Source organism: Trachinotus anak, unplaced genomic scaffold (assembly GCF_046630095.1).
Source record: "Trachinotus anak isolate AG129_WGS33_773 ecotype Australia unplaced genomic scaffold, CSIRO_AGI_Tana_v1 ptg000008l, whole genome shotgun sequence".
Classification (NCBI taxonomy): Eukaryota; Metazoa; Chordata; class Actinopteri; order Carangiformes; family Carangidae; genus Trachinotus; species Trachinotus anak.
Genome location: NW_027273859.1, coordinates 3,404,192 through 3,428,586, shown reverse-complemented (window position 1 = coordinate 3,428,586; position 24,395 = coordinate 3,404,192). Strand labels below are relative to the sequence as shown.

The 24,395-nt window shown below is 41.7% G+C and overlaps 1 protein-coding gene across 2 annotated transcripts in view; it reads left to right on the top strand.

Moving 5' to 3' along the window:
* The first annotated feature begins 7,773 nt into the window (after positions 1-7,773).
* The window catches only part of nsmfb (NMDA receptor synaptonuclear signaling and neuronal migration factor b), a 52,217-nt gene continuing 35,595 nt past the window's right edge, over positions 7,774-24,395 (top strand). For both annotated transcript variants that reach the window (XM_071481920.1, XM_071481919.1), the window contains exons 1-2: positions 7,774-8,122; positions 22,578-22,639. In XM_071481920.1, the coding sequence (XP_071338021.1) occupies positions 8,052-8,122; positions 22,578-22,639 (133 nt within the window). In that variant the 5' untranslated portion in view covers positions 7,774-8,051. The remainder of the gene's footprint in view (positions 8,123-22,577; positions 22,640-24,395) is intronic.

Sequence of the window (24,395 nt, the reverse complement as noted above, 5' to 3'; positions counted from 1 at the left end):
CTCAGTGCATTGTGGGAGTGCCCCAGGCTGTTTAAGGGATGGTTCAGGGCTCATCTCTCATTATCTCAGCAACCATTATGATGGTTTCCCTTTATGGTATTTGAGAGAATGAACCCAGACCCATCCCCTGACTTTTCTTCTAGCTCTAGCCAGTGAAACATCAATCAGCAGCTATTGGATTAAATCAAACTAAATTTGGTCCATATCCTAAGGCCTATATATTTAACCCTTAACACTTTGGTTATCCCCTCAGTTTTCCTCAAATAACACCAGCGGGTCATAGTTTTCACTTGTCCTGATAGACATCTCAACATCTGCTAGACTGGGACTGGGACAAAATATTTTTCAGGGGTTTCTTAGGGATGTTGATATTATGAGGTTAACAAAACTAATGGTATTCCCATCAGCCTCAGCTGTACTTTTTGTGTTAGAGTCATTGCATTGTCTGTGCTGTCCCATTGAATGATAAAATCTTCATGATCAAATCAACTGGTGGAACACATGACATAATCCTGTGAATGTAACAGGCCTCACAGTCTTACATTACATTTAAGGTTCCTTACAACCTGGACATGGTGGCTCTCCAGGACAACATTTTCCTCACTTTCTGTCTAATTCATGCTGGAGTAAACTTCTCAGAGTGATGAGCTCAACAGGCAGTGGATATTGAACTGTGCTGCACATTAAAAGTATAGCATTTTTGAATTCTAATGCACAATGATGAATTTCATAGTTATTGTAGCACTGATCTACAATATTTGACTCATTTTACTAGAGGGCATGAATTTATTTCAGTGTGAGAAACTACAAACAGTTTTACAGCCCAGATGTGTTGGGTAGTCATCACATGAAGACACTGATGGAAACTTGCTTCAGGCTACACTGACTGGAAAAGTTCATTTTTCCTCTAAGCTGAGCCTCCCAGGCAGGACTCCTCCAGGTTTTTTACTGCCCCCAGAAACCTCTCTCAGTCAGATACTTTGGGTCTTAGAGTGGAGCTGCAGTCTATTGATTTGAACGATGGTCCGGCAGCTGAGGTTGAAAATATGCAGCCTTCCTGGGAGGTTCAACCTCAGGCAATGGAGTGCCTCTGGTGCTGTTTTCTCTCCTCTCCATTGGAGATTATCCGCCTTGCTCTACATGAGGCATATCCTGTGCCAGTCTGTCTGCTTCAGTTCCCTCTCCTGATTACTCTACATACCCGTGGGTGGTACGGACTACATCAGTAACAGCTGATTACCAGTATTATGCTGCCATTTATAAATCTTTGAAAACTGCATTCCACAGCTAAATCATGATTGCTAATCATTAACATCCTGACAGAAAAAAAACCAAAAAAAAACAGCATCCCACACTGATGAGATTTCAAGGGATCACAGTTTCCTTATCACGTCTGACTGCATGCATTGGACATGTATTGTCAGCTCACACCTCTCAGATAAGAGATGGCTCTTACTGGTAATATGAACATGCTGTCACTGAGGAATGTGTAGGATTTCATTTCTAGCTGCAACCGCACAAGCTAAATCCTTCACTGTCTCTGCTGAGTTTCTCTGCATGAGGCACATTCATATAGCAGCAGCACGGCAGACTCTGTGTGTCGAAGCACACACAATGTGTGTTTGTGCGTGCCTGCGTGCGCCAGGCCAGGGAAGAGCTGTCGCTGTAGATGGGCGTGGGAGCCACACACTAGCAGCAGAAAAAAAAACAGATGGCTGCTTAAATATTCATGCAGTCAATTTGTTAACATGCTCTGTTCACCTCTGCCTGACTGGCCTCACATGCTGGAAGAGGAGGAGGAGGAGCTAGAGAAGAGCACAGAGGATGGTGAAGGCAAAATAACAAAGAGGGAGGAAGGCAGGGGACAGTAGGGGAAGAATGGAGTGATAGATGGTGATGGGTTATGGGCTCTGCAGTGACGAGCGGACGTGACCCCGCTTCATAGAGGTCAGGTTGGCTGCTTTGCCAAATTTCTCTTCCTGGCCTTGTAACTGGCAACTCTGAAGTATAGCCACTGAAAGGTGTTTACTTCCTGGTCTTATTTACAGAGGTGCAGAAACTTTCTCCCCAGTTGACTTTATGAGTTTATGGTCTGAATCTGTCTCTTCTGTGCAATCTGGAAGAAGCATTGGTGAGTAAGACATGTCTGCTACTGTCTAATCTCTTCAGCTGTGACTGGAAATCTGATGAAGAAAGCTCAGATTCACAGAACTGCACTGTATTTATTACTCAAATAAAACATGGCAGTTAAATTTGTATGTGCGGCCTGTTGAGGTCGTCCAAAGCCCTGACACAAATAAAAGAAAATATTTTCATCATATGTGCATGGTCTTGATTGAACTTTTATATATTTTTGTTTTTGTAAAACATACTGGCATGACCATGTGCTATTTCATAAAATACTTAAAACAACGTGTTTATATTTATATATCAAGGGCCTCTTGTTGCCAGGTGAAATGTGATTTTTGTGTCTCAGAGGAAAAGGAAGAAGTAACCTGACACCAAAAACTCCTGAACAAATCAAAAACAATGAAGACCAACTGATTGCAGTGCAGCACCCTACTTATTTTCTATGAGACTGACCTCTCAAAGCATTGTGGGATAGATGGTCATGCCGAATGGCAAGACAGGGAGTGGTTGAAGGTTGAAAAACAATTATACTTTGTACAAATTTTGGCACAATTTGCCAGGAAAATAAAATTCAATTTCAATTCAATTTTATTTGTATGGCGCCAAATCATAATATACATTATCTCAAGGCACTTTACAGGGTAAGGTCAAGACCTTACTTTGTTACAGAAAAAAACCCAACAGTTCCCACAAAGAGCAGCGCTTGGCGACAGGGGGGAGGAAAAACTCCCTTTAACAGGAAGAAACCTCCAACAGAACCGGGCTCAGGGTGGGCGGCCGTCTGCCTCGACCGGTTGGGTTTAGGAGAAGATAGAAAGAGGGGGAGGGGAGGGGAGAAAAGAGAGAGAGAGAGAGACCAGGAACAGCTGTGTCGGTAATGGTGTTATCAATAATAATGACAGGTAACAGTGGTTAATAGTAAAGATGAGTAGTGGTGGATCTGGGTCCTGCCGCTCCCAGGGCAGAGATACCTGCAGAATGAGGACAGAGAGAGGGAGAGGAACACTTCCTCAATAACTTTAATTATATAAGCAAGTGAAGACCAAATTCACTACTGAATGCTTATTTCCTAATACTTAATAGGCTAAATATTGGACTCCGAGAACCATCTTTCTGAATCCAGGTCCTCTGAATTCATTTTACTATGTGAAATTCTCAATAGTTGTGACAGCTATTGGGCCATGTGTAGATGTGGTTGTGTGTTTCCCTCCTGTCGTTCCAGGTATCCGCCTTCTTTTTCCCTTCCTCCGTTCCCATGGTAAGTGAACAGACCAGTGTGCAGTCTAGCAATTGGGTGGCTTGAGAATTAAAAGCTGGAGGAGGAACCCAGTCAGTGCCAGTGGGCCTTTCGGCAGCCTTGTATACCTCTGTTTTTCTCCTCTCTTTTTCCCCGGGGTTTGAATATTTGTGTTACTCCTCGCATCCCCTGGCCACATAGGGACGGAACAACGAATGAAAAGCAGATGAGTCTGAATGAAATTGAGCAAACCTCTAGGAAGTATGGCTTTATTATGAAGAACTGAATATGAGATGACAGCCTATTCAAAGTTGCTCACTGGGCACATATGCCAAAAGAGTGTCAGCCATGTTTCCATAGGTTTCCAAATGCTCCGTGTTGTTGGCACGCGTGTACACACTAATGTCCTCCAGTCAAGCTGGCTAAGAGTTGCCCGCCTGTCAGCTGACCCCCTGTCAACTCCCACACACGTGAATGGGGTAAAATTATATAATCCTACGGCTCCTCGAGACTTTCTGAATGTTACTGAGCAGAATGAATTAAATTCTCATTATAAATGGAGTCAGTTTGGCTCCGAAAAATGTCTTGACAGTTTTTTGGTCGTTTATGTTGCAAACTAGAAATATTTGGGGCACTGCAAATTTTATGGAGACATAATAATGCATGTACAGGAAAATATATTTCAATTTCATTTTTGTCCATTGTCCAAATGTTTTGATTATATATGTCTTCATTATTTATTGCAAGGCATTCTGTAAACTGTTTTGATACAATTTTTATATTTAGGCTACTGATCACAATTTCAGCTGCCTGTCTGGTTGCTGAATTACAATGTCTCTTGTCCCAACAAACGGAGTTCAGAGTAAAACAGGACTTCACTGCTGGAGTTATTGTACTCAAGTTTACTGATGACCTCCTGTCTGCAATCCGCCAAACAATCGGTGAAGTTCTTTTTTGTTGTTCTTTTTTATGCCATGCCTGATAACTTGTGGCACAGACAGTGTTTCTGTGTGCAAACTGATGGATTCAGGAAGGGCCTTCATCCATTTCAGGCTAATTGTGAGAGTGGAAACGAGGCTCATGTGCGTGCGCCAAATTTCTCAATGCGTGAGCTTTATAAAACAAGATAATGCGTACACACATGCCTTTATAATTCTGACAAAAAGAATGCGTATGCATATTTCTGGATTTGTGCGCACACATCGTTTTACTCATGAATCTACACTGAGTTTTATGCATCTGGCCCCTGGATCACATAGTTTTTGTGCCCAAACCGAACCAAACCTCAGTAACAGGGGCACCAGATCAGAAAAGGCTCATATTTTGCCGTTCAGAAGGCAAGTGAGTTTGACAGTTTATGTCAAACACTTAAAAATATAATCTAAATATAAAGCTATAAAGGTGGGTTAAATGAACTGGATGTTCACCATCAACTGCAGTTGGGCTGTTAAGTCAAAGTCATAGAGAGACAGTGCAGTCTGTAATCCTGTGACTGAATTCTTCCTCACTACCCACTCCCATCTCCTGTATGTCTGTGATAATGAAGCAGGTATGAAGTCACTGAAGTCTGATAGTGTGTGACAGATCTTATTTCCTTGACTGTGATGACAGATAGTGTGGTACCATCCCCTGTTCTATTCTTATCATACAGTCACTATAGCACACTGCTGTTAAAATCAGTAGAGGTGTTCAGGGGTTGGCTACTGAATTCCTAGAGATTCTCAAACTGCTAGTTAATTTTTTGAGGTAAGCCTCCTCAGTTGTGATCCTGTTTTGCTCTGGTATCTACATTTCTTAGATTTATTTTTAAGGCCTTTTCTGGCCTTCAGTCACTCATGTTGTACTGGCACCGATGGACCTGTCATTATGTGCTGTTTTGGTATATGTTAATCGGGAGAATCCCATCGCAGAGGGAAGTTTTCACACTGCTGTGCCCATGCACCTTATCAGCAGCGACATTATGGATCTTTCTTCATATCAGAGTTGGGGACTCTTCAGCTCCTGTCTGAAACATGGGGAGCATTGTGTATATCATGCAGCCTGTTGTGTATATTCCACATGTTTCCATAATCAAAATGGGGTTTGGTTCCATTTTGGTTAAAAAGAGAGTTTCTTTGTCTTATTCTCCTTTGACTGAATATTGATGTTGAATTGATTTCAGTTCTCTGGAGAGCAACTCTGCATTACTCTCAGGTCAATAGACTCCTCAGTCCAATGTTCCCCTGTGTTTTTACTGTGCTCTGCATTTCTTAATATAAAGAGGTGTACCTGTGTGATCTGTTATTCCTTTATTCAGCTGAACCATGGAGTTGGCTCAACCTTAAGCACCTTCCCCCTTTCATTAGAGGTAGTAAAATGGGTTAAACAAATTTAAGGGGCAAATGTAGATACTAGCATATTAAACCAGTGTGATTGTTGAATGTTTAGCAGATAAAAAGTTTCCATTTCTAATGTGGTCATACTCCCCTTGTAGCCTATGAACTGCACTTGGGTTGTGAATAGCCATTTCAAGGAAGGCAGACATTTCAGTCAATGCAAACCATCTTAATTCAAAGACAGTGTAGGATTTCCTTCTTGCATGCCATCTGGCGTGCTTCTCAGAGGATTCTCAGGTACTTAGTGATTCCACCAGAGGCCATGAGATATATAAAGAGGCCAAATGAAACTGTAATGTTCAATTTATGTTCCAGAAGTAGAGGAACATCATTCAAAATCACACTGATAATGTGTAATGATACACATTATTAAAAGGTAACCTTGGAACAGTGATGGAAAGTAACTATATACATTCCTTTAAGTAGCCTACTGTGATTACAGTAAAGACATTTATGAGGTACTTGCTACCTTATCTTCTATTCCACTGCAGTTCAGAGGCAAATCCTGCACTATTTACTCCACTGCATTTATGTGACAGCTGTAGATACTGATTAATTTGCAAATGAAAGGCTCTACAGTCTGCACACTTAAGCCGGTGTTTTCAGTTCCCCTGGTTGATGAACCCTCTAGTCAGGTTGTTGTGACTGAAATTTCTATTTCTATAAACTATAAGATTTGCAGCTCCCAGAGGATGAATCCCTAAGACTTTAGTGATCAGTTTGTCCATTGCTTCAGTTTTGGTAAAAAAAAAAAAAAAATACTAGAACCAAGATCTCATTTCATGCTGTGGTTAGCACCAGCAGTATTTCACACAACAGTGGGACAACAAAGGTGGTCCGGCTCGTCAACGGAAGTCCACAGCGTAGCGAGAGTGGACCCAATGCAGCAGCTAGCTAATGTTAGTATCTTAAAAATGAGCAGCCCGTGTTCTTGTTGCATATATATATATATATATATATATATATATATATATATATATATATGATGTCAGATTTGTAAATTATGGGATTAATCACAATAGATGTAAGGTACAGGTTTCTTTGACAGTAACAGAAAGTATCCTCTGCAAAGAAATGTTAAACAGTATTATTGTACGTATGTTTCTCTGATAAAAGCTGATGAGAGACTCATGAGATGCTGTGGTTTAAATCATTATGTGCACTTTAAGCCTCTCTCACATTGTATATCACATTTCATCAGCATTTGATGACCATTGATTTGCTTGTGGTGAAAGGGGTATTAAAACCTAGAAGAATTTAAAATGTAGGTTTAAAAAAAAAAAAAGAATGATAATAAATGGTGAGTGTAAATAAGCTTGAATTGGTACAGCATTAAAAACAAAACCTTAACAGCGTTTTGAACATGGATTGTGTAAAAGATAATATAATAATAAATCTAATGGCTAATGTCCGGTTCTACAACACAATACAGAACAGAGTGTAGTGGTGTTCAGTCTTCGGTGGAGCAGAAACTTTGATCTTTATTTCAAACTGTCAACATACAGGGTGTCAAAGGAAAACATCAGCATAGGAAAACAAAAGGAAAAGCTGAGTGACAGTAAAAACAGCTGATCAGTTCTGGGAGTCAAATGTTCCTCACCTGCACTGATTGAAACGTGGCTACTGGCTCACTGATATGCCTTCATGGTATTAGGTATTAAATACCTAAGCTTTAAAAACCTCTGGCCCATCCGCATTTTTGCAGCAGGCTGTCACGTCCTGGATCAGTCAGTGCATTACCAGCCGGTACAGTTCTCCTTACTTAGGCTGTAAAAATACACCCGGAGCATCAACACAGTCATCGCAGTAAGTTACAACCTAAGTCCCCCTGTAGCCTGTAGTTCAACATGTTGGGAGGATAGAGGCGCATGTGGTTTTACGCCTCATGCTGCCCTGCACTCTTGTGGCCTGAAGGCTCCGCGACAACAGACCCCCCCTCCCCCCCGCACCTGTCCAGAGCCGTGCGGGGCAGGCGCGCCGCCCTTCCTTTTATGGGCCCCGTTTCCTTCCTGGCAGCCTCACAGTTGGCTGAGGAGAGCGCAGCGCAGCGCAGCGCAGCGCATCAGCCGTCCTTTCCCTGGCAGGAGAGCGGCGGCGGTGTGCACACAGCCTGCAGCTTTCTGGAACATTCACTTTTTCATCCGAAATGATAACGATAAATATATAATAATTGTAGCCGCGACTTGGTGGATAGGGGTGATTTTTTTTTTAATTTCCCCATTTGGTGATTTTTCTCTCGTTTGTTTTCCCTCGCCGGCCGGTCTGTGGAATGGTCTGCGTTTTCTTCCGTGGGTCGTCTCCACTTCAGCATGGGAACTGCGGTGTCCAAAAGGAAGAATCTGAGGAGTGATGCGATTTCTTCCGTGGCAGCAAAAGTTCGGTGAGTGTGGCCGGGGGATGTGTAGCGGGGCTCGGGTGCTCTGAAGCCGAGCGGAGTAAACGAGGAGGCGAGAAGGGGAGATGCCGTAAAACTCCCGAAGTCGATACTTTCAGATGATTTTAGACAAATGACTGTTGGATATGAAGCTACATAGGAGGATCCAGTTAGCTTATATATTCCCAAATTAAGAAAAACTGTTCATCTGCTCCTTTTAGACGATTCGTGACTGCTCCATCGCTCCGGCTGTCTTCAGAGGAGCGCAGGTTGCGTAGCTGCTTTTAAAGTTTCTCTTTGGCTTCTTGCTTGTATTTTACATTCCTGATTACTTTTATCAATATAGAAATCTCTCTTTTTAGTAAACCATGAATAAAATGCGTGAGTCCTCCTTGAATATAGGCTACGTAACATCCCACGTTGCAGCCCCTTTTACGGCAGGATATACATTTCAGCTATTTTAAAGTAAACCTTTCTGTAAACTCCCTTTTTGTGTTAAACATGTGCATCAGTGACAGCAACAGCTGTAACCAGCATGCTTTATACAGTTTGCAAGTGTCCCTAATCTTTTTTATTCCAGTGTAACTGAAAGCAAACATCCGGTATAGGCTCAGTGCAGTGTGTGATTTGCATGTGAAAATAACATAAAACTGGTGTGTAGCTGTTTTACACAAAGTTCAGTCAATGCATTATAATTATGACATCAGGACATCATGCACACCCATGCATTTCCTTTGCTTCAGTAACTTCCAGCTGGACTTGTTACTAATTCAAATGCGACTTTGTGTCACAGGTGTCACATCAGTGTGTTCTCAGTCTGAAGGCTGCAGGATGACTAATGATCTATAGGAGATGCACTCTGTCGCCCACTTGCTGACCTTATTTGCTAGAACATAGACAACTGAAGCTCTTCTGCTTATAGTCATGTGTGCATACTCCTACTTTGCTCTTTAAATGCGTGATTCTATGCACAGCTACTCTGCAGTAAAACAAATGCACATTTGCTTAAGCACACAGTGTGTGACCTTTCCATCTGCTTACGCAGTCAGCACCACACTCGCTTAGCCTGTGCACACATTCTCCAACTCGGTTTGTCTCAGTCTCCCTTTTACTGCTTATCTGTTTATCGCCTCGCTCGCTTCTTCACACCTCTTCCTCAACTCTCCATAAATCATTCCGTTCGAAGCCGAGAGACAAATGTGGACTGCAGCCAAGCCGTGTCCATACTTCCCGCTCCATCAGTGATCATGAGCCACACTCCAGTTGACAAGGAGTTTAATGGACCTCAGTGAACAGTAGCGCTTCACCAGAATCCCAGCCTCTCTGTCTGAGCTGAGCCGGGATTAGTGGAGTCTCAATCCTGCTGCATGATCTGAGTTTATCTGTTTTACACTGAATGAGCGAGGCAAAATTATTTTACCTACTCCAATCCCACGTTTTTGTCTTTGGGTGAGTGTAGTTAATAATACCTTAGAGGGATTACGCTGGAGCTGAGTGTGTGTAATAGAGTCCTCTTGTCCCTGCACTCTGCTTTTGACCCCGTGCCTCACACATCTTTCCCTTTATGTGTTTAGTCTATTCACTGGTTCACTTGAAAATTCTGCAAAGATCTGTGCCTGAGCATAAGCTCAAGTTGACTTGAGATACATTGGCCAGGTTCCGGCAGTAGCAGAAATGTCTTGGTGACTTAGCCAACCAATCAGAAGAGACAGACGGTAACAAAGGTGGGACTGCTGTGCTAGCCAGGGCATCCTTGTTATAAGATAGCTCAGACAGTGATGAGAACAAACCAAAAAAGAATCCAGTGTCTTAACTTTTGCAACTTTGTACTTTTAATTTCTCCTGGCCTTCTTCCTTTTCCTCCCTCTTGTGTTTGTATGGCTGTGGTATCATAGATGAACGCACTGAGTGCTTCTCTGTAGCTATAGGTCTACATTGGCTAGAGAGCAGATTTTAGGTTGCTATTTACAATAAATAATATGTGGCAAAATGATGTAGATACTGGCTTTTCTATACCCACACTACAGTGACGTTATTTTTACAGGGCACTTTTAATGTCTGTTTTAATGCTGGAGCATTTACGTCACACAAAGGAGAGCAGCCAAGCTGGATCAAGTTTAACAAACAAACTTGAAAAAATAAAAAGGAATTCTTACATTAATTATTAAATAACTGTATTACTGTATATAAAAATGAAATACCTGAACAATACCTCCAATAACAATTACATACTGTGATTGGCCAGCATGTCCAGCCCTGTGCACCCTGAATGACAGACACAGAGAGAGGGCCGGTAAAGAGAAAAACAAGTACAGTAAAAATGGTGAAAATTGATTTTTTGGCGGTTCACCGGACCACCACTGTGGCTGGATTACTCCCGCTGCTCCCGATGGCCAGTTTGACTGTGACAGACAGGTTGTCAATATGTTTGTATGTGAGAGAGAGAGAGAGAGAGAGAGAGAGAGAATGGAGCAAGAAGGGGCTGAGGGAATCACAACTTAACAGTGAAATCAAATTTTACCCGTTTGAAACAGTGAAAAAATAGAAAATCAATACGGGACAGCCTCCACAAGTGAATCAACACAGTTGATGAGGCGATGCATCAATCAAGAAGACCCTGAGTAAACTCATTAAATACAGTTTTTTTTCTGCCCTTCAGTAGACAGAGCATTGCAGGAGCAATAGTGTGGCAGGCTGTAAACTTTACAACCAAGTCTTGTCTTAAAATGACAAATGAACCACAAAAGTGAGTGTGATGCAAGTAGAAACGGTGATGGTGACGGTGAGGCAGGGTAGTGCCACTTGTGTTGGCAGCTCTAGTGCTCTCAGCTCTGGTGTCAGGTGTTGTAGTAGCAGCCGCTGTTAATACTGCCAGTAGCAATGATACTTATCTCCAACAGAAGCTAATGTGTGAGAATCAGCATTCTCGGTCAGTCACATGTCACATAGCCAGACCCAGCCCCACACCATGCATATGCTAAATTCATTGAGAGACTCACTGATGCATCACAGACACCTGGAAGATATCCAGTAGGCTAAAGATCTGGACCTGTGGGGGAGTCCAAATCCAGTAGTGTAAAATGTGTTGTGACTCAGTTGTGACTGGTAGTTAGTGCAGTGATGAGCTACAGCCAATGAGAATGCAAGATCCGGGGTGAGAGGAAACCAAGGGAAAAATTTTTTGAATTAATTGCTAAATTCCATTATTTGTAAATGTATTCCTAATATTAAAGATAAGTGTTTTGTCTGTAATTACATGCTGGAGATTCTACAACATGTGTTTATTCAGTCTGTACTTGTGACAGTGTTTTCTGATTTTCAGTTGATCTAATAACACTTTTGGAAATTTGACATAAATACGATTTTTTATTAATATTCAAGCATCCTTATTTCTCCAGGGTTAGAATAATATGTCATTAATTTAGCCAGATTTTACACTGATAAAATGAAAGCCTGGAAGAAGTTACTGGAACTAAACAATCTTTACTTTTTCTTTCCTGTCTTACTCTTTGGTTATATTCTGCTACACTCCCCCAAAGACTTGTGTTTACAAAAGGCATTTTTAAAAAAATGTTTCTCATTAAGAGTTATAAAAAAAAAAAGTATCACATAGTATCGTGTCATTTCCAGTGTCGCTCCTCGTGTGTGAAAATTAGTCGAAGAAGAAGAAGAAGTCACAAGTGCAGCTTAAACTGCCCACGTAACAGCAGGGAGCTCTCTGTCCTGTGAAAGCTGGGTGAATGCTGCGTTCGACTCTTTTCCTCTCTCGTTCCTTCGCTGTTCTCTGGTAGATTGAAGCAGCCAGGTTGGCAAACTGTGACTGTGCTGTGAGCAGCCGACTGCAGCTGACAACATCCTGCAGGATTTCAGGGAATTCATCAAGATTATTTCTATTTTCTAATAGAAACCTGGGGCTGTTGCTGACATGTGATGATTGGAAATTAGCTCCTTTGGTCGGGAATCAGGTGCGAATCAGACCAACCCTTCCTAAATGTATTTTTCTCTGACTGGATGTTGATGTTAACTTCAGGCCATTCTGCTAGTCTCTATAATTTATGATCTTTGTTATTGCTGCATGGGTGGCATCTTGTTGGCAGAGCTGGTTTTACCAGGGGAAGGTAAACTGAGACATTAAACATTAATTATGTTTAATGTCTCAGTTTTTAAGGGAATTTGGGGGGAAATTAGTTTTCTTTTATGCGCTGTACTGGAAGCACAGAGTGAAGGCCCACACTGCCTTCCAGTCCTGTTTCTGAGAAATCTCTGTAGAGCAGCGCACCTGAACCAGGCCGTCTGCTTTGATCAGCCACTCGATAGAGGATTACAAGCACTTTAGCGAACGTCAACTTTAATATTTCAGGAATGTTTGAGTCACTTCTGAAAGCATTGCACAGCACAACAGTTTTTGGGCCTTAATAGTTTCCACTTCAGTGAAAATGGGATTTCATGGCCTCTTTCCCACACGGGTGAGTGACCAGCAGCGACCCTGTCCTCATCACTGCACGGATTAGCTCCAGTCATGGTCCACTGTGGCTATTAGGTAGAAAACATCTGGGCCCCCCCTTTAAAACACAGACCTGCCCGAATATCTGGTGGAAAACTATATATGAGGCTGTAAAGGTGAAACAACACAAGATTTTGAAACCAATTTTGAATCTTTACATACACCTGAAAGGGACATGTTTTTCTTGCGTGGACGTGTCTTTTCAGGGCAGTCCACATATTGTCAGTGGGGTTGAGATCAGGACTTTAGGAAGGCCATTCTGTTCATTTTAGCTTGATTTAGCCATCCCATAACCACTTTTCATGTGTTTACTGTCACTGTGAGCTTAAAAGTATCTGGTGTTTAACTCTACAGCTGATGCTTTGATGTTGTCCTTAGGAATTCAGAGGTAATCTTTGTCCAATGCACAAGTCTCACTAGCAGCAAAACAGCCCCAGTGCAGTCCACCACAATTATTAATATAGGTGCAGTGTTTTAATTTTTTTTCTCTGATGTAGTTTGTGTAGTGTTCGTGTCTAAGTGGGTATTATTTTTTATATGAAACATTTTTGGGGAATGTTATGCCTTTATTCAACAGCCAACAGTAGAAGAACCACAGGAACTGAGGGGAAAGATGAACCAATGATGTTGCAGTTCATTGCTGGCACCTCAGCTCACAGGCCACCTGGGTGCCCTGCTTTTCTGGCTCACTATAGGCATATAAAGTCTTTGTTGGCAGGTAAATAAAAGCAAATGACTCAATAAAAAAAACAACGCCATTTTCTTCCTGAATACTTTTTATGGGGCCTAATTGAAAACTACTTTTGACTAGCAATTTTATGATATTTCTTATTATTTCACAAGTTTGTCCGCTTTAGTATCTGATGTGAATTTCCAGTGAGGAAATGGAGGTCAAGGTGGTGGATGGCTGTGTAGGCTGTCCGACTTTCATGCACGAGTTTGAACTGTTCAGTGTTTTTTGACAGTAACCAATGACCTTATTCCTGCATACCCTACTTTACAGATATCGTAGAAAGAAATAATTTTCAAAACCTAGTGAACATTAAGAACATCTTCAGTTAATGTACAGTAATCTGGGTTTTGCTCCAATCCTCCAATATTGTCCTGTCTTGCAATAAGGTTAGGCCAATTTTAAGTATGAGAAATTAGATTCAAGGGTCAGTAAACCTCGTGCCTTTAATAAAAGCCAATATCAGAACAATATGTCAGCAAACCAACATGGTGTCACCCATCTGTACCTGATGATGCTTTTGTATGAGTGAGTGCGCTGCCTCTCGTCTCTTTAGATGAGATACTTTACATGTTTTTTTCCCCCTCCAGAGCCCATGATGAACCTTCCTACACTCTCTTGGGTGATGTGGGTAATTGCCTGACTCATGGCCTGTGTTGTCAGTGGAGGTAGTGAAACATGTGTCTCTTAATAAAGCCAGCCTTCCTAGTGTATGGTGACTCAGGCAGTGATGCAGTGATACAACAGACAGAGATAGCACAGGCCAAACTGGTGTCTTATAAGGCCTCAGTTATACTCACTTGCAGATGCGTACACACACAGCTGTGGACACTGTGGATGTGGAGCTGTTTTCTCTGCTTGGACGACACATTCCACACATGCAGAGCAGAAGAGCGGCTTTGTCTGCTGTATTGTTAAAGATAAATTGTAGAGGTGAGGGCAGCCTCTCTCCAAACTCAGTGCCCATGTTTGTTTTCCGACTCCTGTGCAGTTGGTCTCCAGTAGAGCAGATGTGCAGTTGGCGCTCTTGTAGCTGACATACTAACCATGTAGCGTAGACACAACAGACGTCCACAGTGGAGCCTTGTGTGTACCCTCTGATGACGAAATCTACCCTAGTGGACCCTTGTGTGTTCCCTGCAGGATCTGTGCTGCTGCTATTTCTTGTCCTTTGTTTCACTTTCCTTTGATTAATCAGTTAATAATTCAACCAATTAATCAATTATGAACAAATGAATGAAAATGTTATTATTGCATCACATATACATATATATACCAACATGTTGTATAGTATATTTTGACAATACTCCAAGAAGCCCCCAAACAAAGAGAACCAATTAGGAAAAAAATCACAATCAGACTGTCATACATTCATGTCTACAACAAAATTCATAAATCATGGACAAAAAACTGTGCAGTATAATACTGGTGAAATCAGAATAAATGATGACTTGAAAAAGCTGAATTTCTGCTCTGCTGCTGCTAAGATCCCAATCTTATAAATGTAATGTCATCTGACAAAATCGATCAAACACATAAGTTAAGACAAAGACTGTGCTGTGTTTTCAGCTAAATTAAAATCATTGCTCAGTGAGAATGTAAGAAGCGACAGAATATCTTTCTTATTTTGTCTCTTGGAGCCTCCTTCTGGGATCCACAACAGTAGCATACATTCTAGGATGCGCTGGGACACATCATCAGTGATGTTCCTGAGGCCACTGGGTGTTTTGGGTCTTTCTACATCATACACCCTCACCAGAGATGATTAGGCTCTGGCTTGTGTCCCAGCAGCATGAGCAACCTGCGGCTGCTTGCCATCCTTGATGAGGCAATGTTCTTCTGGTTGCCGACATGTTTGTCATTGGCCACAGCTCTACAGATGGCCTCTGCCACGGTCTTTAGCACCTGGTCACGCTGCCAGTGGAGTTCCCAGTGCAGTTGGGCAGCTGCTTAAGGTGTGCTCCAGGGAGCCTCTCCCGTAGAATTGGTCATAGCAGTATTTTAGTACGAAACTTTTGAATCTCTTCTGTTTTCCATGTTAAAGTTACTGCATTATGAGTTAATACAAATACACAAAAACACTCCCTGTAACCATGTGGAATTAAAAGCCCTGTAGCATGTTAGTGGACAGAAACCCATCCATCTGTCCATTATATATACCACTTATCAGTACAGGGTTGCAGGGGGCTGGAGTCAGTTCCAGCTGACATTGGACGAGGGCAGGGACGCCAGTCTATCACAGGGCTGACATACAGAGAACCATCCATGCTCATTCATACCTAAGGGCAATGTAGAGTCTCCAATTAACCTAACGTGCATGTCTTTGGACTGTGGGAGGAAGCCGGAGTACCCGGAGGGAACCCACGCAGACACAGGGAGAACATGCAAGGCGACAGCACTAACCACTGCACCACCATGCTGCCTGGACAGAAACCCTATATATCTTAACAGTTTCTGTAGCTCAGCAGTTAGTGATGACTTCTCACTCTCCCTACCTCTCTCCTGCTCTCTCTCCGTGGTGTGTCTTATGTTTAGTTATCCCTCTGCCTCCTTTAGTAATGATAATACATGTAATGAAAGTAGTTTTTTTCTGTAATGCAGACATGGCTTAGTAAAGTGGAAGGGCCAAACTGTGACTGCCTAAGCCCATGGTTGACACCCATATACAGTCCAGCCATATACTATGTTTATACCTAGTCTAAATCTAGCAACAAATGCACTAACGGCAGGCTGTAAACGCCCCCCTAATGTTTGCACCAAATCATTTTGAAAGTGCAATGGCCAGTGGGGAAATATGATTAGTCAGTCAGTCAGTCGTGGACATTCACATTTATAGGGCTGTTGTTGCAGTCCAGCCAAAAAGTGTGAGCTGACAACAGGTGAAATGTGACTTAAAGCAATAAATTGGCATTTAACTACTGAAAGCAGTTGACTTGTTAGTTGAAGGGTAAGAAAGGACCAATGAAAACAAGTTCAAACAAGCCGTTGACCGTCCTTTTGCAGGCTTTTGAAACAAAGCTAGCAAACTTGAACACATTACAACAGCCATGAGCAGCCATTCCAAGCTTTGATCATCTGCACACCTGAGTATTTTAGGATTTTGTTGAGCAATTTTGTACACGATGGACTCTCAAGTCATCATAGCATGTACAATACAAAAGGGAATGAGACTCATTTAAGACTTGTCCCCAGTCACAGTCTGACAGTCTCACGGCCAGAGGAGAGTACTGAGAAACAGTAGTCCTAGATTCTCACTCTTTCCTTTTCCTCTCCTCCGCCTGTGTTCCACATATACTTTTGTTGGCTTTAATAACAGAAAACTCTCTAGGCTATTCTTATGCCCTGTTGATGATAGAAGCAGGTAGGTGAGCAGTAAGATGGCCGGTTCCCTCATTGATCGGACTAATCATGGTCTGTATCAGTGATCACCTCCCAGCGAGGGGGTGGGACATGGAGGGCACAGCAGGGTCAAAACTTTAACAAACCTCCTCCATCAGCTGGAGCTGGTTGTGGAGGCTGCACTCACCTTCTAGCCCGTCACAGTGAAACGTTCACTCACAGACCATATAATGACACAACCTCACTTTAAAGAAAACGACAGCTGCATCAGTTACTATAATATATTACTTAGATGATACATTTGGGCTGATATTGCCTTTTTATTGAATATCGGCCCATCACTGTCATCGATGTCTGGTGTGATGGATGTCTCAGCCAATCAAATTGAGATTTCTTTACACATTTCAGTGCTACGTTTAACTGGTGAATAACATTTCAAAGAAATTCTTCATCTGGAGGCAGCAGTGTGATGGATGTATCGGAACACAGAGCAGCCACATGGCAGGTGAAAGGCTCTGATCCTTGAAATGAGTGTTCATGAACCACAGGGTGTTACACATGCAGCACACAATTTAATGCAAAAGTAGTCTGAAGTACGATATACACAACAGCAACATTAAAACAAAAGGGCTAAGCACACCGTTAACAACATGAGTTGCAAATGAACATTCATTGTGCAGCATTGTATGACCTCAACTGCAGCATTATACAGAGCCAGTGTTTGGCTCTGCATAATGCTTACACACCTCTAGAAGCATGACGCATGCCTATAGTCTTAAGACAACCCATACACCAGTCAGAAAATTGCTCCACATACACACATTGTCTCGGGTCATAGCTTGGTGATATTAAAACTGCACTAATCAGAATTTTTATATGATAATATATATATATTCATATAGAAGACTACAAATAATGTGATAAACCACAGAGAACTGCGTTTCCTCTCAGGTCTGCAGAGTGTTTGAATCTCTTTTTTTAGTTAATTGTTTTAGTTTTACGACCGGCAACATTTAGCATCAAAAGAGTCAGATATTCTTCTCAGGAGTTGCCAAAAACCAAAGCAGGACAGAGCTCAAGAGAGAGTGAACGTTGGACTTATATTTGCCAAACGCAACTCCAAAAGAGGGCTGATGTAGTTCTGTCTCCTGGGTATGTAAATTAGCAGATGTTTGCTAACATGTTCACTATATTAACCTCTAAGGTAATAATATGCCAGTGTAGCGTTTACAACTTGTCCCTCAAAGTGGCTAAAAAAACCCCTCAATTAATACAAAAAAAAAATCACAATTAAAAAGTTTATGATAGTCAGATGCCATGTTGTTGTATAGTGCTACCACACTAAGCAAATTCAATAGAAAATCAGCAGTGTTGTATGAAAGTCGTGTAATTGAGCTTATATACATTCTTTTTTTAGTGGACATCAAAGTGCCCACAGGTTCTCCCTTGAGATACAGCTGTGCATGAATACTTTTGAAGTTCTTTCAAACTTAGCTCTTGTCCTTCTCTGAGTTGATCACTCGTCATGGACCTGAAACAAGGTCATTTGTCAGAACCTCACTGGAATCTTTTGGTGTCCTACAGTAGTCTTAATATTGTTCCAGCCTGGTTAAGATTCAACGAGGGATTAACGCTGAAAGTATTCTGGTTTAAAAATGTTAAAATCGGGGCAGCAATAAGGAAGAGTTTGGAGCAGTGGTTATAAAGCAGGTCCTCAGTCAGACTTGCTGCTCCGCCATTAGATTAGCAAATTTCTGCTGCCTTAAACAGCATCAATCATTTGTTTCATTATTTTACTTTGGCATTGTGTGAGCAAGGAATTTTGTTGTTGTGGAGCTCAGGCATTTGGCCAAATCCAATTCTTTTTCCTGTTAGGACTCCCTGATGCCACCACAGGAACAGGACACAAGCCCCCTTTAGACAGCCAGATATAGATATACATAGATAGAGAATGAGGAGGATAGATAAAGTAGAAGGAAAAGGGAAAGATAAGGAAGAAGAAAAGGAAATGTCAGAGTAGTGAGGAAGAGGAGGAGGCAGGCAAGAGGGAACAGAGGAGGGATGCAGGAGCACAAGATCACACTGGAGAAGTTAAAGGAGCAGAGGGAGGTCAGTGTGGGGATCTGAGCAGGAACATGATTGGTTGAACAGACCGAGTATCTAACCTTAAAGAGGTCACAGGAGAGTCAGTGTGACTACCCAACCACAGGGACATCTTGTCAGAGGAATACAGTAACATATACACAGTGTAAACACTCTACAGTGAACCAGGAATACGGTTACTGTACATGTCATTCAAGTCAAAGAAGTGGAAGTGTGAAGTCACTCTTTAAATAAAGGGACTTGCAGTGTAAATGATGCACGACCACCTATTTACTAATGGTTCAGTATCATACACATGCACAGGCAACCATGTATTTATATAGTGCTTGGCATGTACTGTATACACAAAATCCTTTACACACAGAGCAAAACACACAGAGCACAACCACTCAGTCAAACTGGCAGAGAAAGCCTTTTATTCTTGTATCTGTGCTATTGAGGCTCTTCTGTTTGCTTCTCCAGCTCTGTGGCTTTCACCACTCTGCAATTAGAAGTGAATTTTTCCCCGGGCATCTATACGCTACACCACTTCTATGTACCTGACATACTGTATAGTCATCCCACTGCTTCACACATAGAGAGAAGGAGGAGGAGTAGCTTGACATATGATGAAGGCACAAGAGCATAATACCATTTCTGGATCTCTGTCTCCTTTCTGCCACAGCAAAATGAAGCACAGGTGTATGCATGGATTTTTTTTTTTTTTTTTTTAACCACCAGAGCGTTTTTCCAGTGAACATTGCAACCTACAACATTAACAATGGCTTCATTGACATCCACTGATGCAGTTCCAGGTCCCTGGTATTGTCCGCTGTCATGATGTACTGGAGCACTTAAATAGCAGGGAGGCATCATAATTGTTTATTCGTTCCAGCTGTGCTATTTCAGTTATTAGTCAAGTTATGTGGAAAAGATCTATATCTATCTCTGAATTTCTTCCCAGCTGATTTTGCTGATTTTGATTGCAAATGGTATCATTTGGGGAAAAGTATTTTTTTTTTTTTTTGGGGGGGGGGGGGGGGGCAAAACAAGTCTTAAACACAATACTGACGCATTAGCACCTTTTAAAGCTGAAATGGCTAATGTGTTAGCATTAGCATTCATTCGAAGAAATGTTTCTGTCCATCTGATGAAGCTAACGTTTGTTCATCAGCTGTAGCCAAATAATTTGTGAAGACACACAGTTTAACATCACTGTGCTACTTTGTGTTGTGACCAAGTCTTAGGAGTGAAAGATAATTTAAATTTAAGATAACTGCCAATAAAATACAAGGGTTTTCTCGTACCAGGAGGCACAGTTGCACATCCCATAGCCTGTGGATTCTAACAAGTCATGGGGAAAAAAACTGGTCTCGTGTTTTGACAGAAGTGAAACTCTGCCTTAATCTCATCCCCCGGTCTCGGGTGTTGTTAGTATTGCCTGAGCTCTGCAGCGGCTGTGATGATGACGGCGGGCCTCCGTAGTGCTGGTGGGCGTTGTGATGGTTGCTGCGGTGGTGGCTACTGCGATGGTGGCTACCGCGGGTTACATGTGGGCCTACTGTAATGTTGTATACATTTACCTTATTACCATTGACACACATACATATACACACACACATTTATATATAAGATATGTTTTGACATCCCTTTTCTCTCAGCGCTGTGTGTGGAATTTCTATTGGAAGGGGTTAACGGAGTCAAGCAGACATATCAGAGATGACACCTCCTCCTCTCCCATCATCCAAGCTGGGAGGGAAGTTTTCACAGGGAGTGCTGCTGGCTGCACGTGCCGCCTCATATTTAATTACTTACAGTGTCGTCGCAGGGAGGCATACAGGGTATGGCAACAACACAGCAATTCCATTTCACCGCAGCCCCCTTGAGATTTTTGCCCTGTGTGCATGTAGAAAGCATATTGTGTGTGTATATATATGTGTGTAGCCTATTTATTTTTTATTTTTCTTCATGCTGTTACACATGCACACTCTGAGGATGTGTAAGTCTGCCTGTGTGTCTGTGTGTGCAGATGGCAAGAATGCCACATTGTAGTGAGTGGGAGGAAAATGATTATAGGCTTTACTGTTTCTCTATAAGTGTGTGTGTGTGTGTCTGTGTGTCTGTGTGTCTGTGTGGCCTATATCTTTCATGACATGTAAGAATGTGGGCGTCTCAACTGGAGAAATGTGGATACAACTATAAAAAAATATTATTTCATGCTATAGAACAAAATCATATATAAAGCTGTTGTATAGACTGTGTAACTGAAATATCATGAACAGAGAACTTTAATTGTAATATTAAATTGTTGAGAACAAAAACAAAAATAAAATAAAGGAGAAGGTGTTTCCCGAACAAACACTGAGAGTCAATGATTGGCTGTAAGTTACGCACATTGACAGCTTATTCACACTGCTCTGCCCTATTCACTGAACACAGTCAGCCGAGAGAAAACACTGGCACATGGCAGCAAATTCACTAAGAAATATTAACAACTCTGTTCAAGATAGAGGAATTAAGGTTTGGCCAAAAAGTCTCTGGATTTGTCGCTAGGCTCTTTTTGTAGAAAATAGTATCTGAAGTTGTCTTAAAAGTCGGCAAATTTAGCTACGTTACTAAGTTGGAAACAATAGTTGGAACAGAAGCAATATAACAAAACTGCCTGCCCACACAGATGTACCAATCAAATTACAGGTACCTACTGATTTAGATGGAACCAAAAATTCATACCCCATATAGGGGACATTATTAACACTTAAAATAGTTTTTCTCTTTTTCCTTTTTAGTTTTATTTTTTGTGTAATTACAAGTTTTGACCAAATAAGGACACAAGTGAAAACATGAGTTTTTACCTGAGTACACATACACTTTGAAACTTTCAAATTTAGCACTCATTTATGAGTTGAATCATTTACAAAACTGGCCCGCCAGCAATATAATCTGGCCCACCAGATTATTTTGATGATCTGATTTTTTATTTTTATTTTAGATTGTCACTATTGGTTCTATTGTGTGCTGATAAGTGTTATTTTAAAGCTCTGAAGGCCTTGTCACTTCAGAGGCACAGAGCTTGAACTATATTCATGAGCTAATCATAGTAATCCAAGGCTGTTCCCCCATCCAGGTGCATTGGTGCATTGAGCCATTTTTATGTAACGCTCTGAAGTAGTTTGAGCACAGTATTGTTATAGATATGGTCCTGTAGCAGTGCAGGATATGACATTTTGTTTCCACCAGTGCTGAAAATGAATGTACTCATGGTTGCATAAGGTATTCTGGACAAGATACCTGTTAAATCTCTTTGGTGATACTTCGCTAAAACCTGACAGCTAACAATGCTGAGAGAATTATGTGAGGAGAATGACTGTTGCTTTCATAAACTACAGAGAGTCTGACACAGACATGTTCTGCACACCAAGCCAGTTCCTCATGTGTATGTGCTTGCCTTTGCTTCCTGGCTTTATGGCTGGCACATGCAATGTAACAGTTCCCTATGGGGTCTATCAGCTGCGCAGGGGAGGCAAGCTGTAGCTCCCAAGCTGTTTCCCAGTCCTGCAGTCACTATATAAGAACATGTTGTTCCCTTGGTGAGAGACGGCTGTTATAGAGTGTAGTTTCAGGACACTGACAATAAAATCACCTCTTACACACTGCTGTAGTGGTGTAATCTACTTGACTGGTAGCATGAAGAGGCCTCACAGATAAAGAGCTCAGCCAGACAGTTTCTGTGGCCAAATTCCTGTGAAAGCTTCTCTATGTTTGACAATAGTGGCTGAGCAACTGCTGCACCTGTTGTGTCTCTACAGAGCAGCCAGAGCATTTGGAGAATACCTGTCCAATACCAATCCAGAGAACCGTAACGGAGCAGGTAGGTGACACACACACACACACACACACACACACACACACACACACACACGCACACACATTGGAAATAAAATCATGATGTAGCAACCAACACTGACCATCAGCAAAGAACATGAAAAACCTGGAGTATAACTTAGCCACTAAGTACAACTGCATTGCACTAACAAATTCCTTGCTATTACTTCGGATGGGTTGGACATATTACCCAAAGTGTCAGGGTTGGCATTCAGCGAAAACTCACAACTGGAAGAAAAATGTCTAATATGCTTATATTGATCATCACTGCAGTTGCAATTCTATCAGAGTTGCAGGAAAAAAGCCTGTATTTAGACATCTCATGCCTCACTACCATCCATGAGATAGTAAATGCCATGGACTCTGTCAACATTAAGGTCTCATCAGCATTAAAACACCGCAAAGTCACAGCAAAATCAGTTCATTAAAATGTAATTGCCACGATCACAGAATTCACTTTTTGGGGAATCTGCATGAAACTTTCTGTCAAATATAACTTTGATAACTTTGACATGTGTGTATGAGCCATTTTTTGGATAAACTGTGTGAAAGTATTGTCCTGGTAATTGCTTATTGTTCTATTAATGACTGTCTTTCTAACTGGCAATCAGGCCCTGTTCAGACCAATCACCATCCTTGGTGATCTGATCACACATTGACAGCTTTAAGCACATCAGTGCATCTCCGGATCTTCAGAACTCACTTACCCGCTCTATATGCAAATAAACACGTACATCAATCCTGTTTGCAAAGACTAAATGTATTGCTTTTAATCAGCAGGAGGCAGCAATGCACTTCCTGTGCGTAGTCTGCCATAGATTAAAAGAAAAAGAAATCAAAACACTCCAGGCAAACCAAATTGCTCAAGGGTTTGACACACTCATAACATCTCTATGGATTTTTTTCAGACATTCTTTTTCAGACATCATGGACAAAGCCAGTTTACATGTATAGTATCACATGTATTTGTTTGAGAATGAGATTGTACATCTGCTTATTCGTCGCTGGGAAGCCAGTCCTTTAATGTGCCCCCGGACAGATTTGTGCACCCAGTCCTAAAACAACGGACCACCTCCAAACATGGTCTGAGCGGTCAGATCTCAATGAATCCTCAACTCCTCTTCCAAACATTCACACCTGTACTTAGAGCTGTCCACTTGTAATCAGATCACACAGGGCGCATATGAATGTCAGGTATGACCAGGGCCTTTGTTAGCAAGCCAGCTTGTTTGAGTGAGTTGTTGTGACTGACTGACTGACAGCACTAGTGTGTTCCCACCTAGTTTGTGTGTAGAAGTGAGCTCTCCAGCTACAGTAGTTCATCACTAGTATTACTAAATTACAAAGCTTCTAACACCACCTGTTTTTGCAAAGATGCATGGATGAAATTCCCTCTACCACTTTCTGGCTTTATACTTTTAAAAAAGAAGCCTACTCAAAATAGTAAGCATGCTCTTTTTTTTATTTCCAGTATCACTCTGCAACAAGCATGTGCCATACTATTTTTTCCACAGCAAAAAGAGCATGAAAAAAACTCACCCATTCCCACAAGCTAACACTTATTTACAAACCTGCAGCCTTGCAGCTGCTTGCTCAGTGAGAAGAGGCATCCATCCTCCAAGACTGTACAGGATGATGGGGTTTTTGTTTCTGCCAAAGCCCTTCATACTACGTACTGTACCCGCTCATATGTTTCTACATCTTTTATCATTCCTCTTGTTTTTCTTTTCTATCAAGTTACC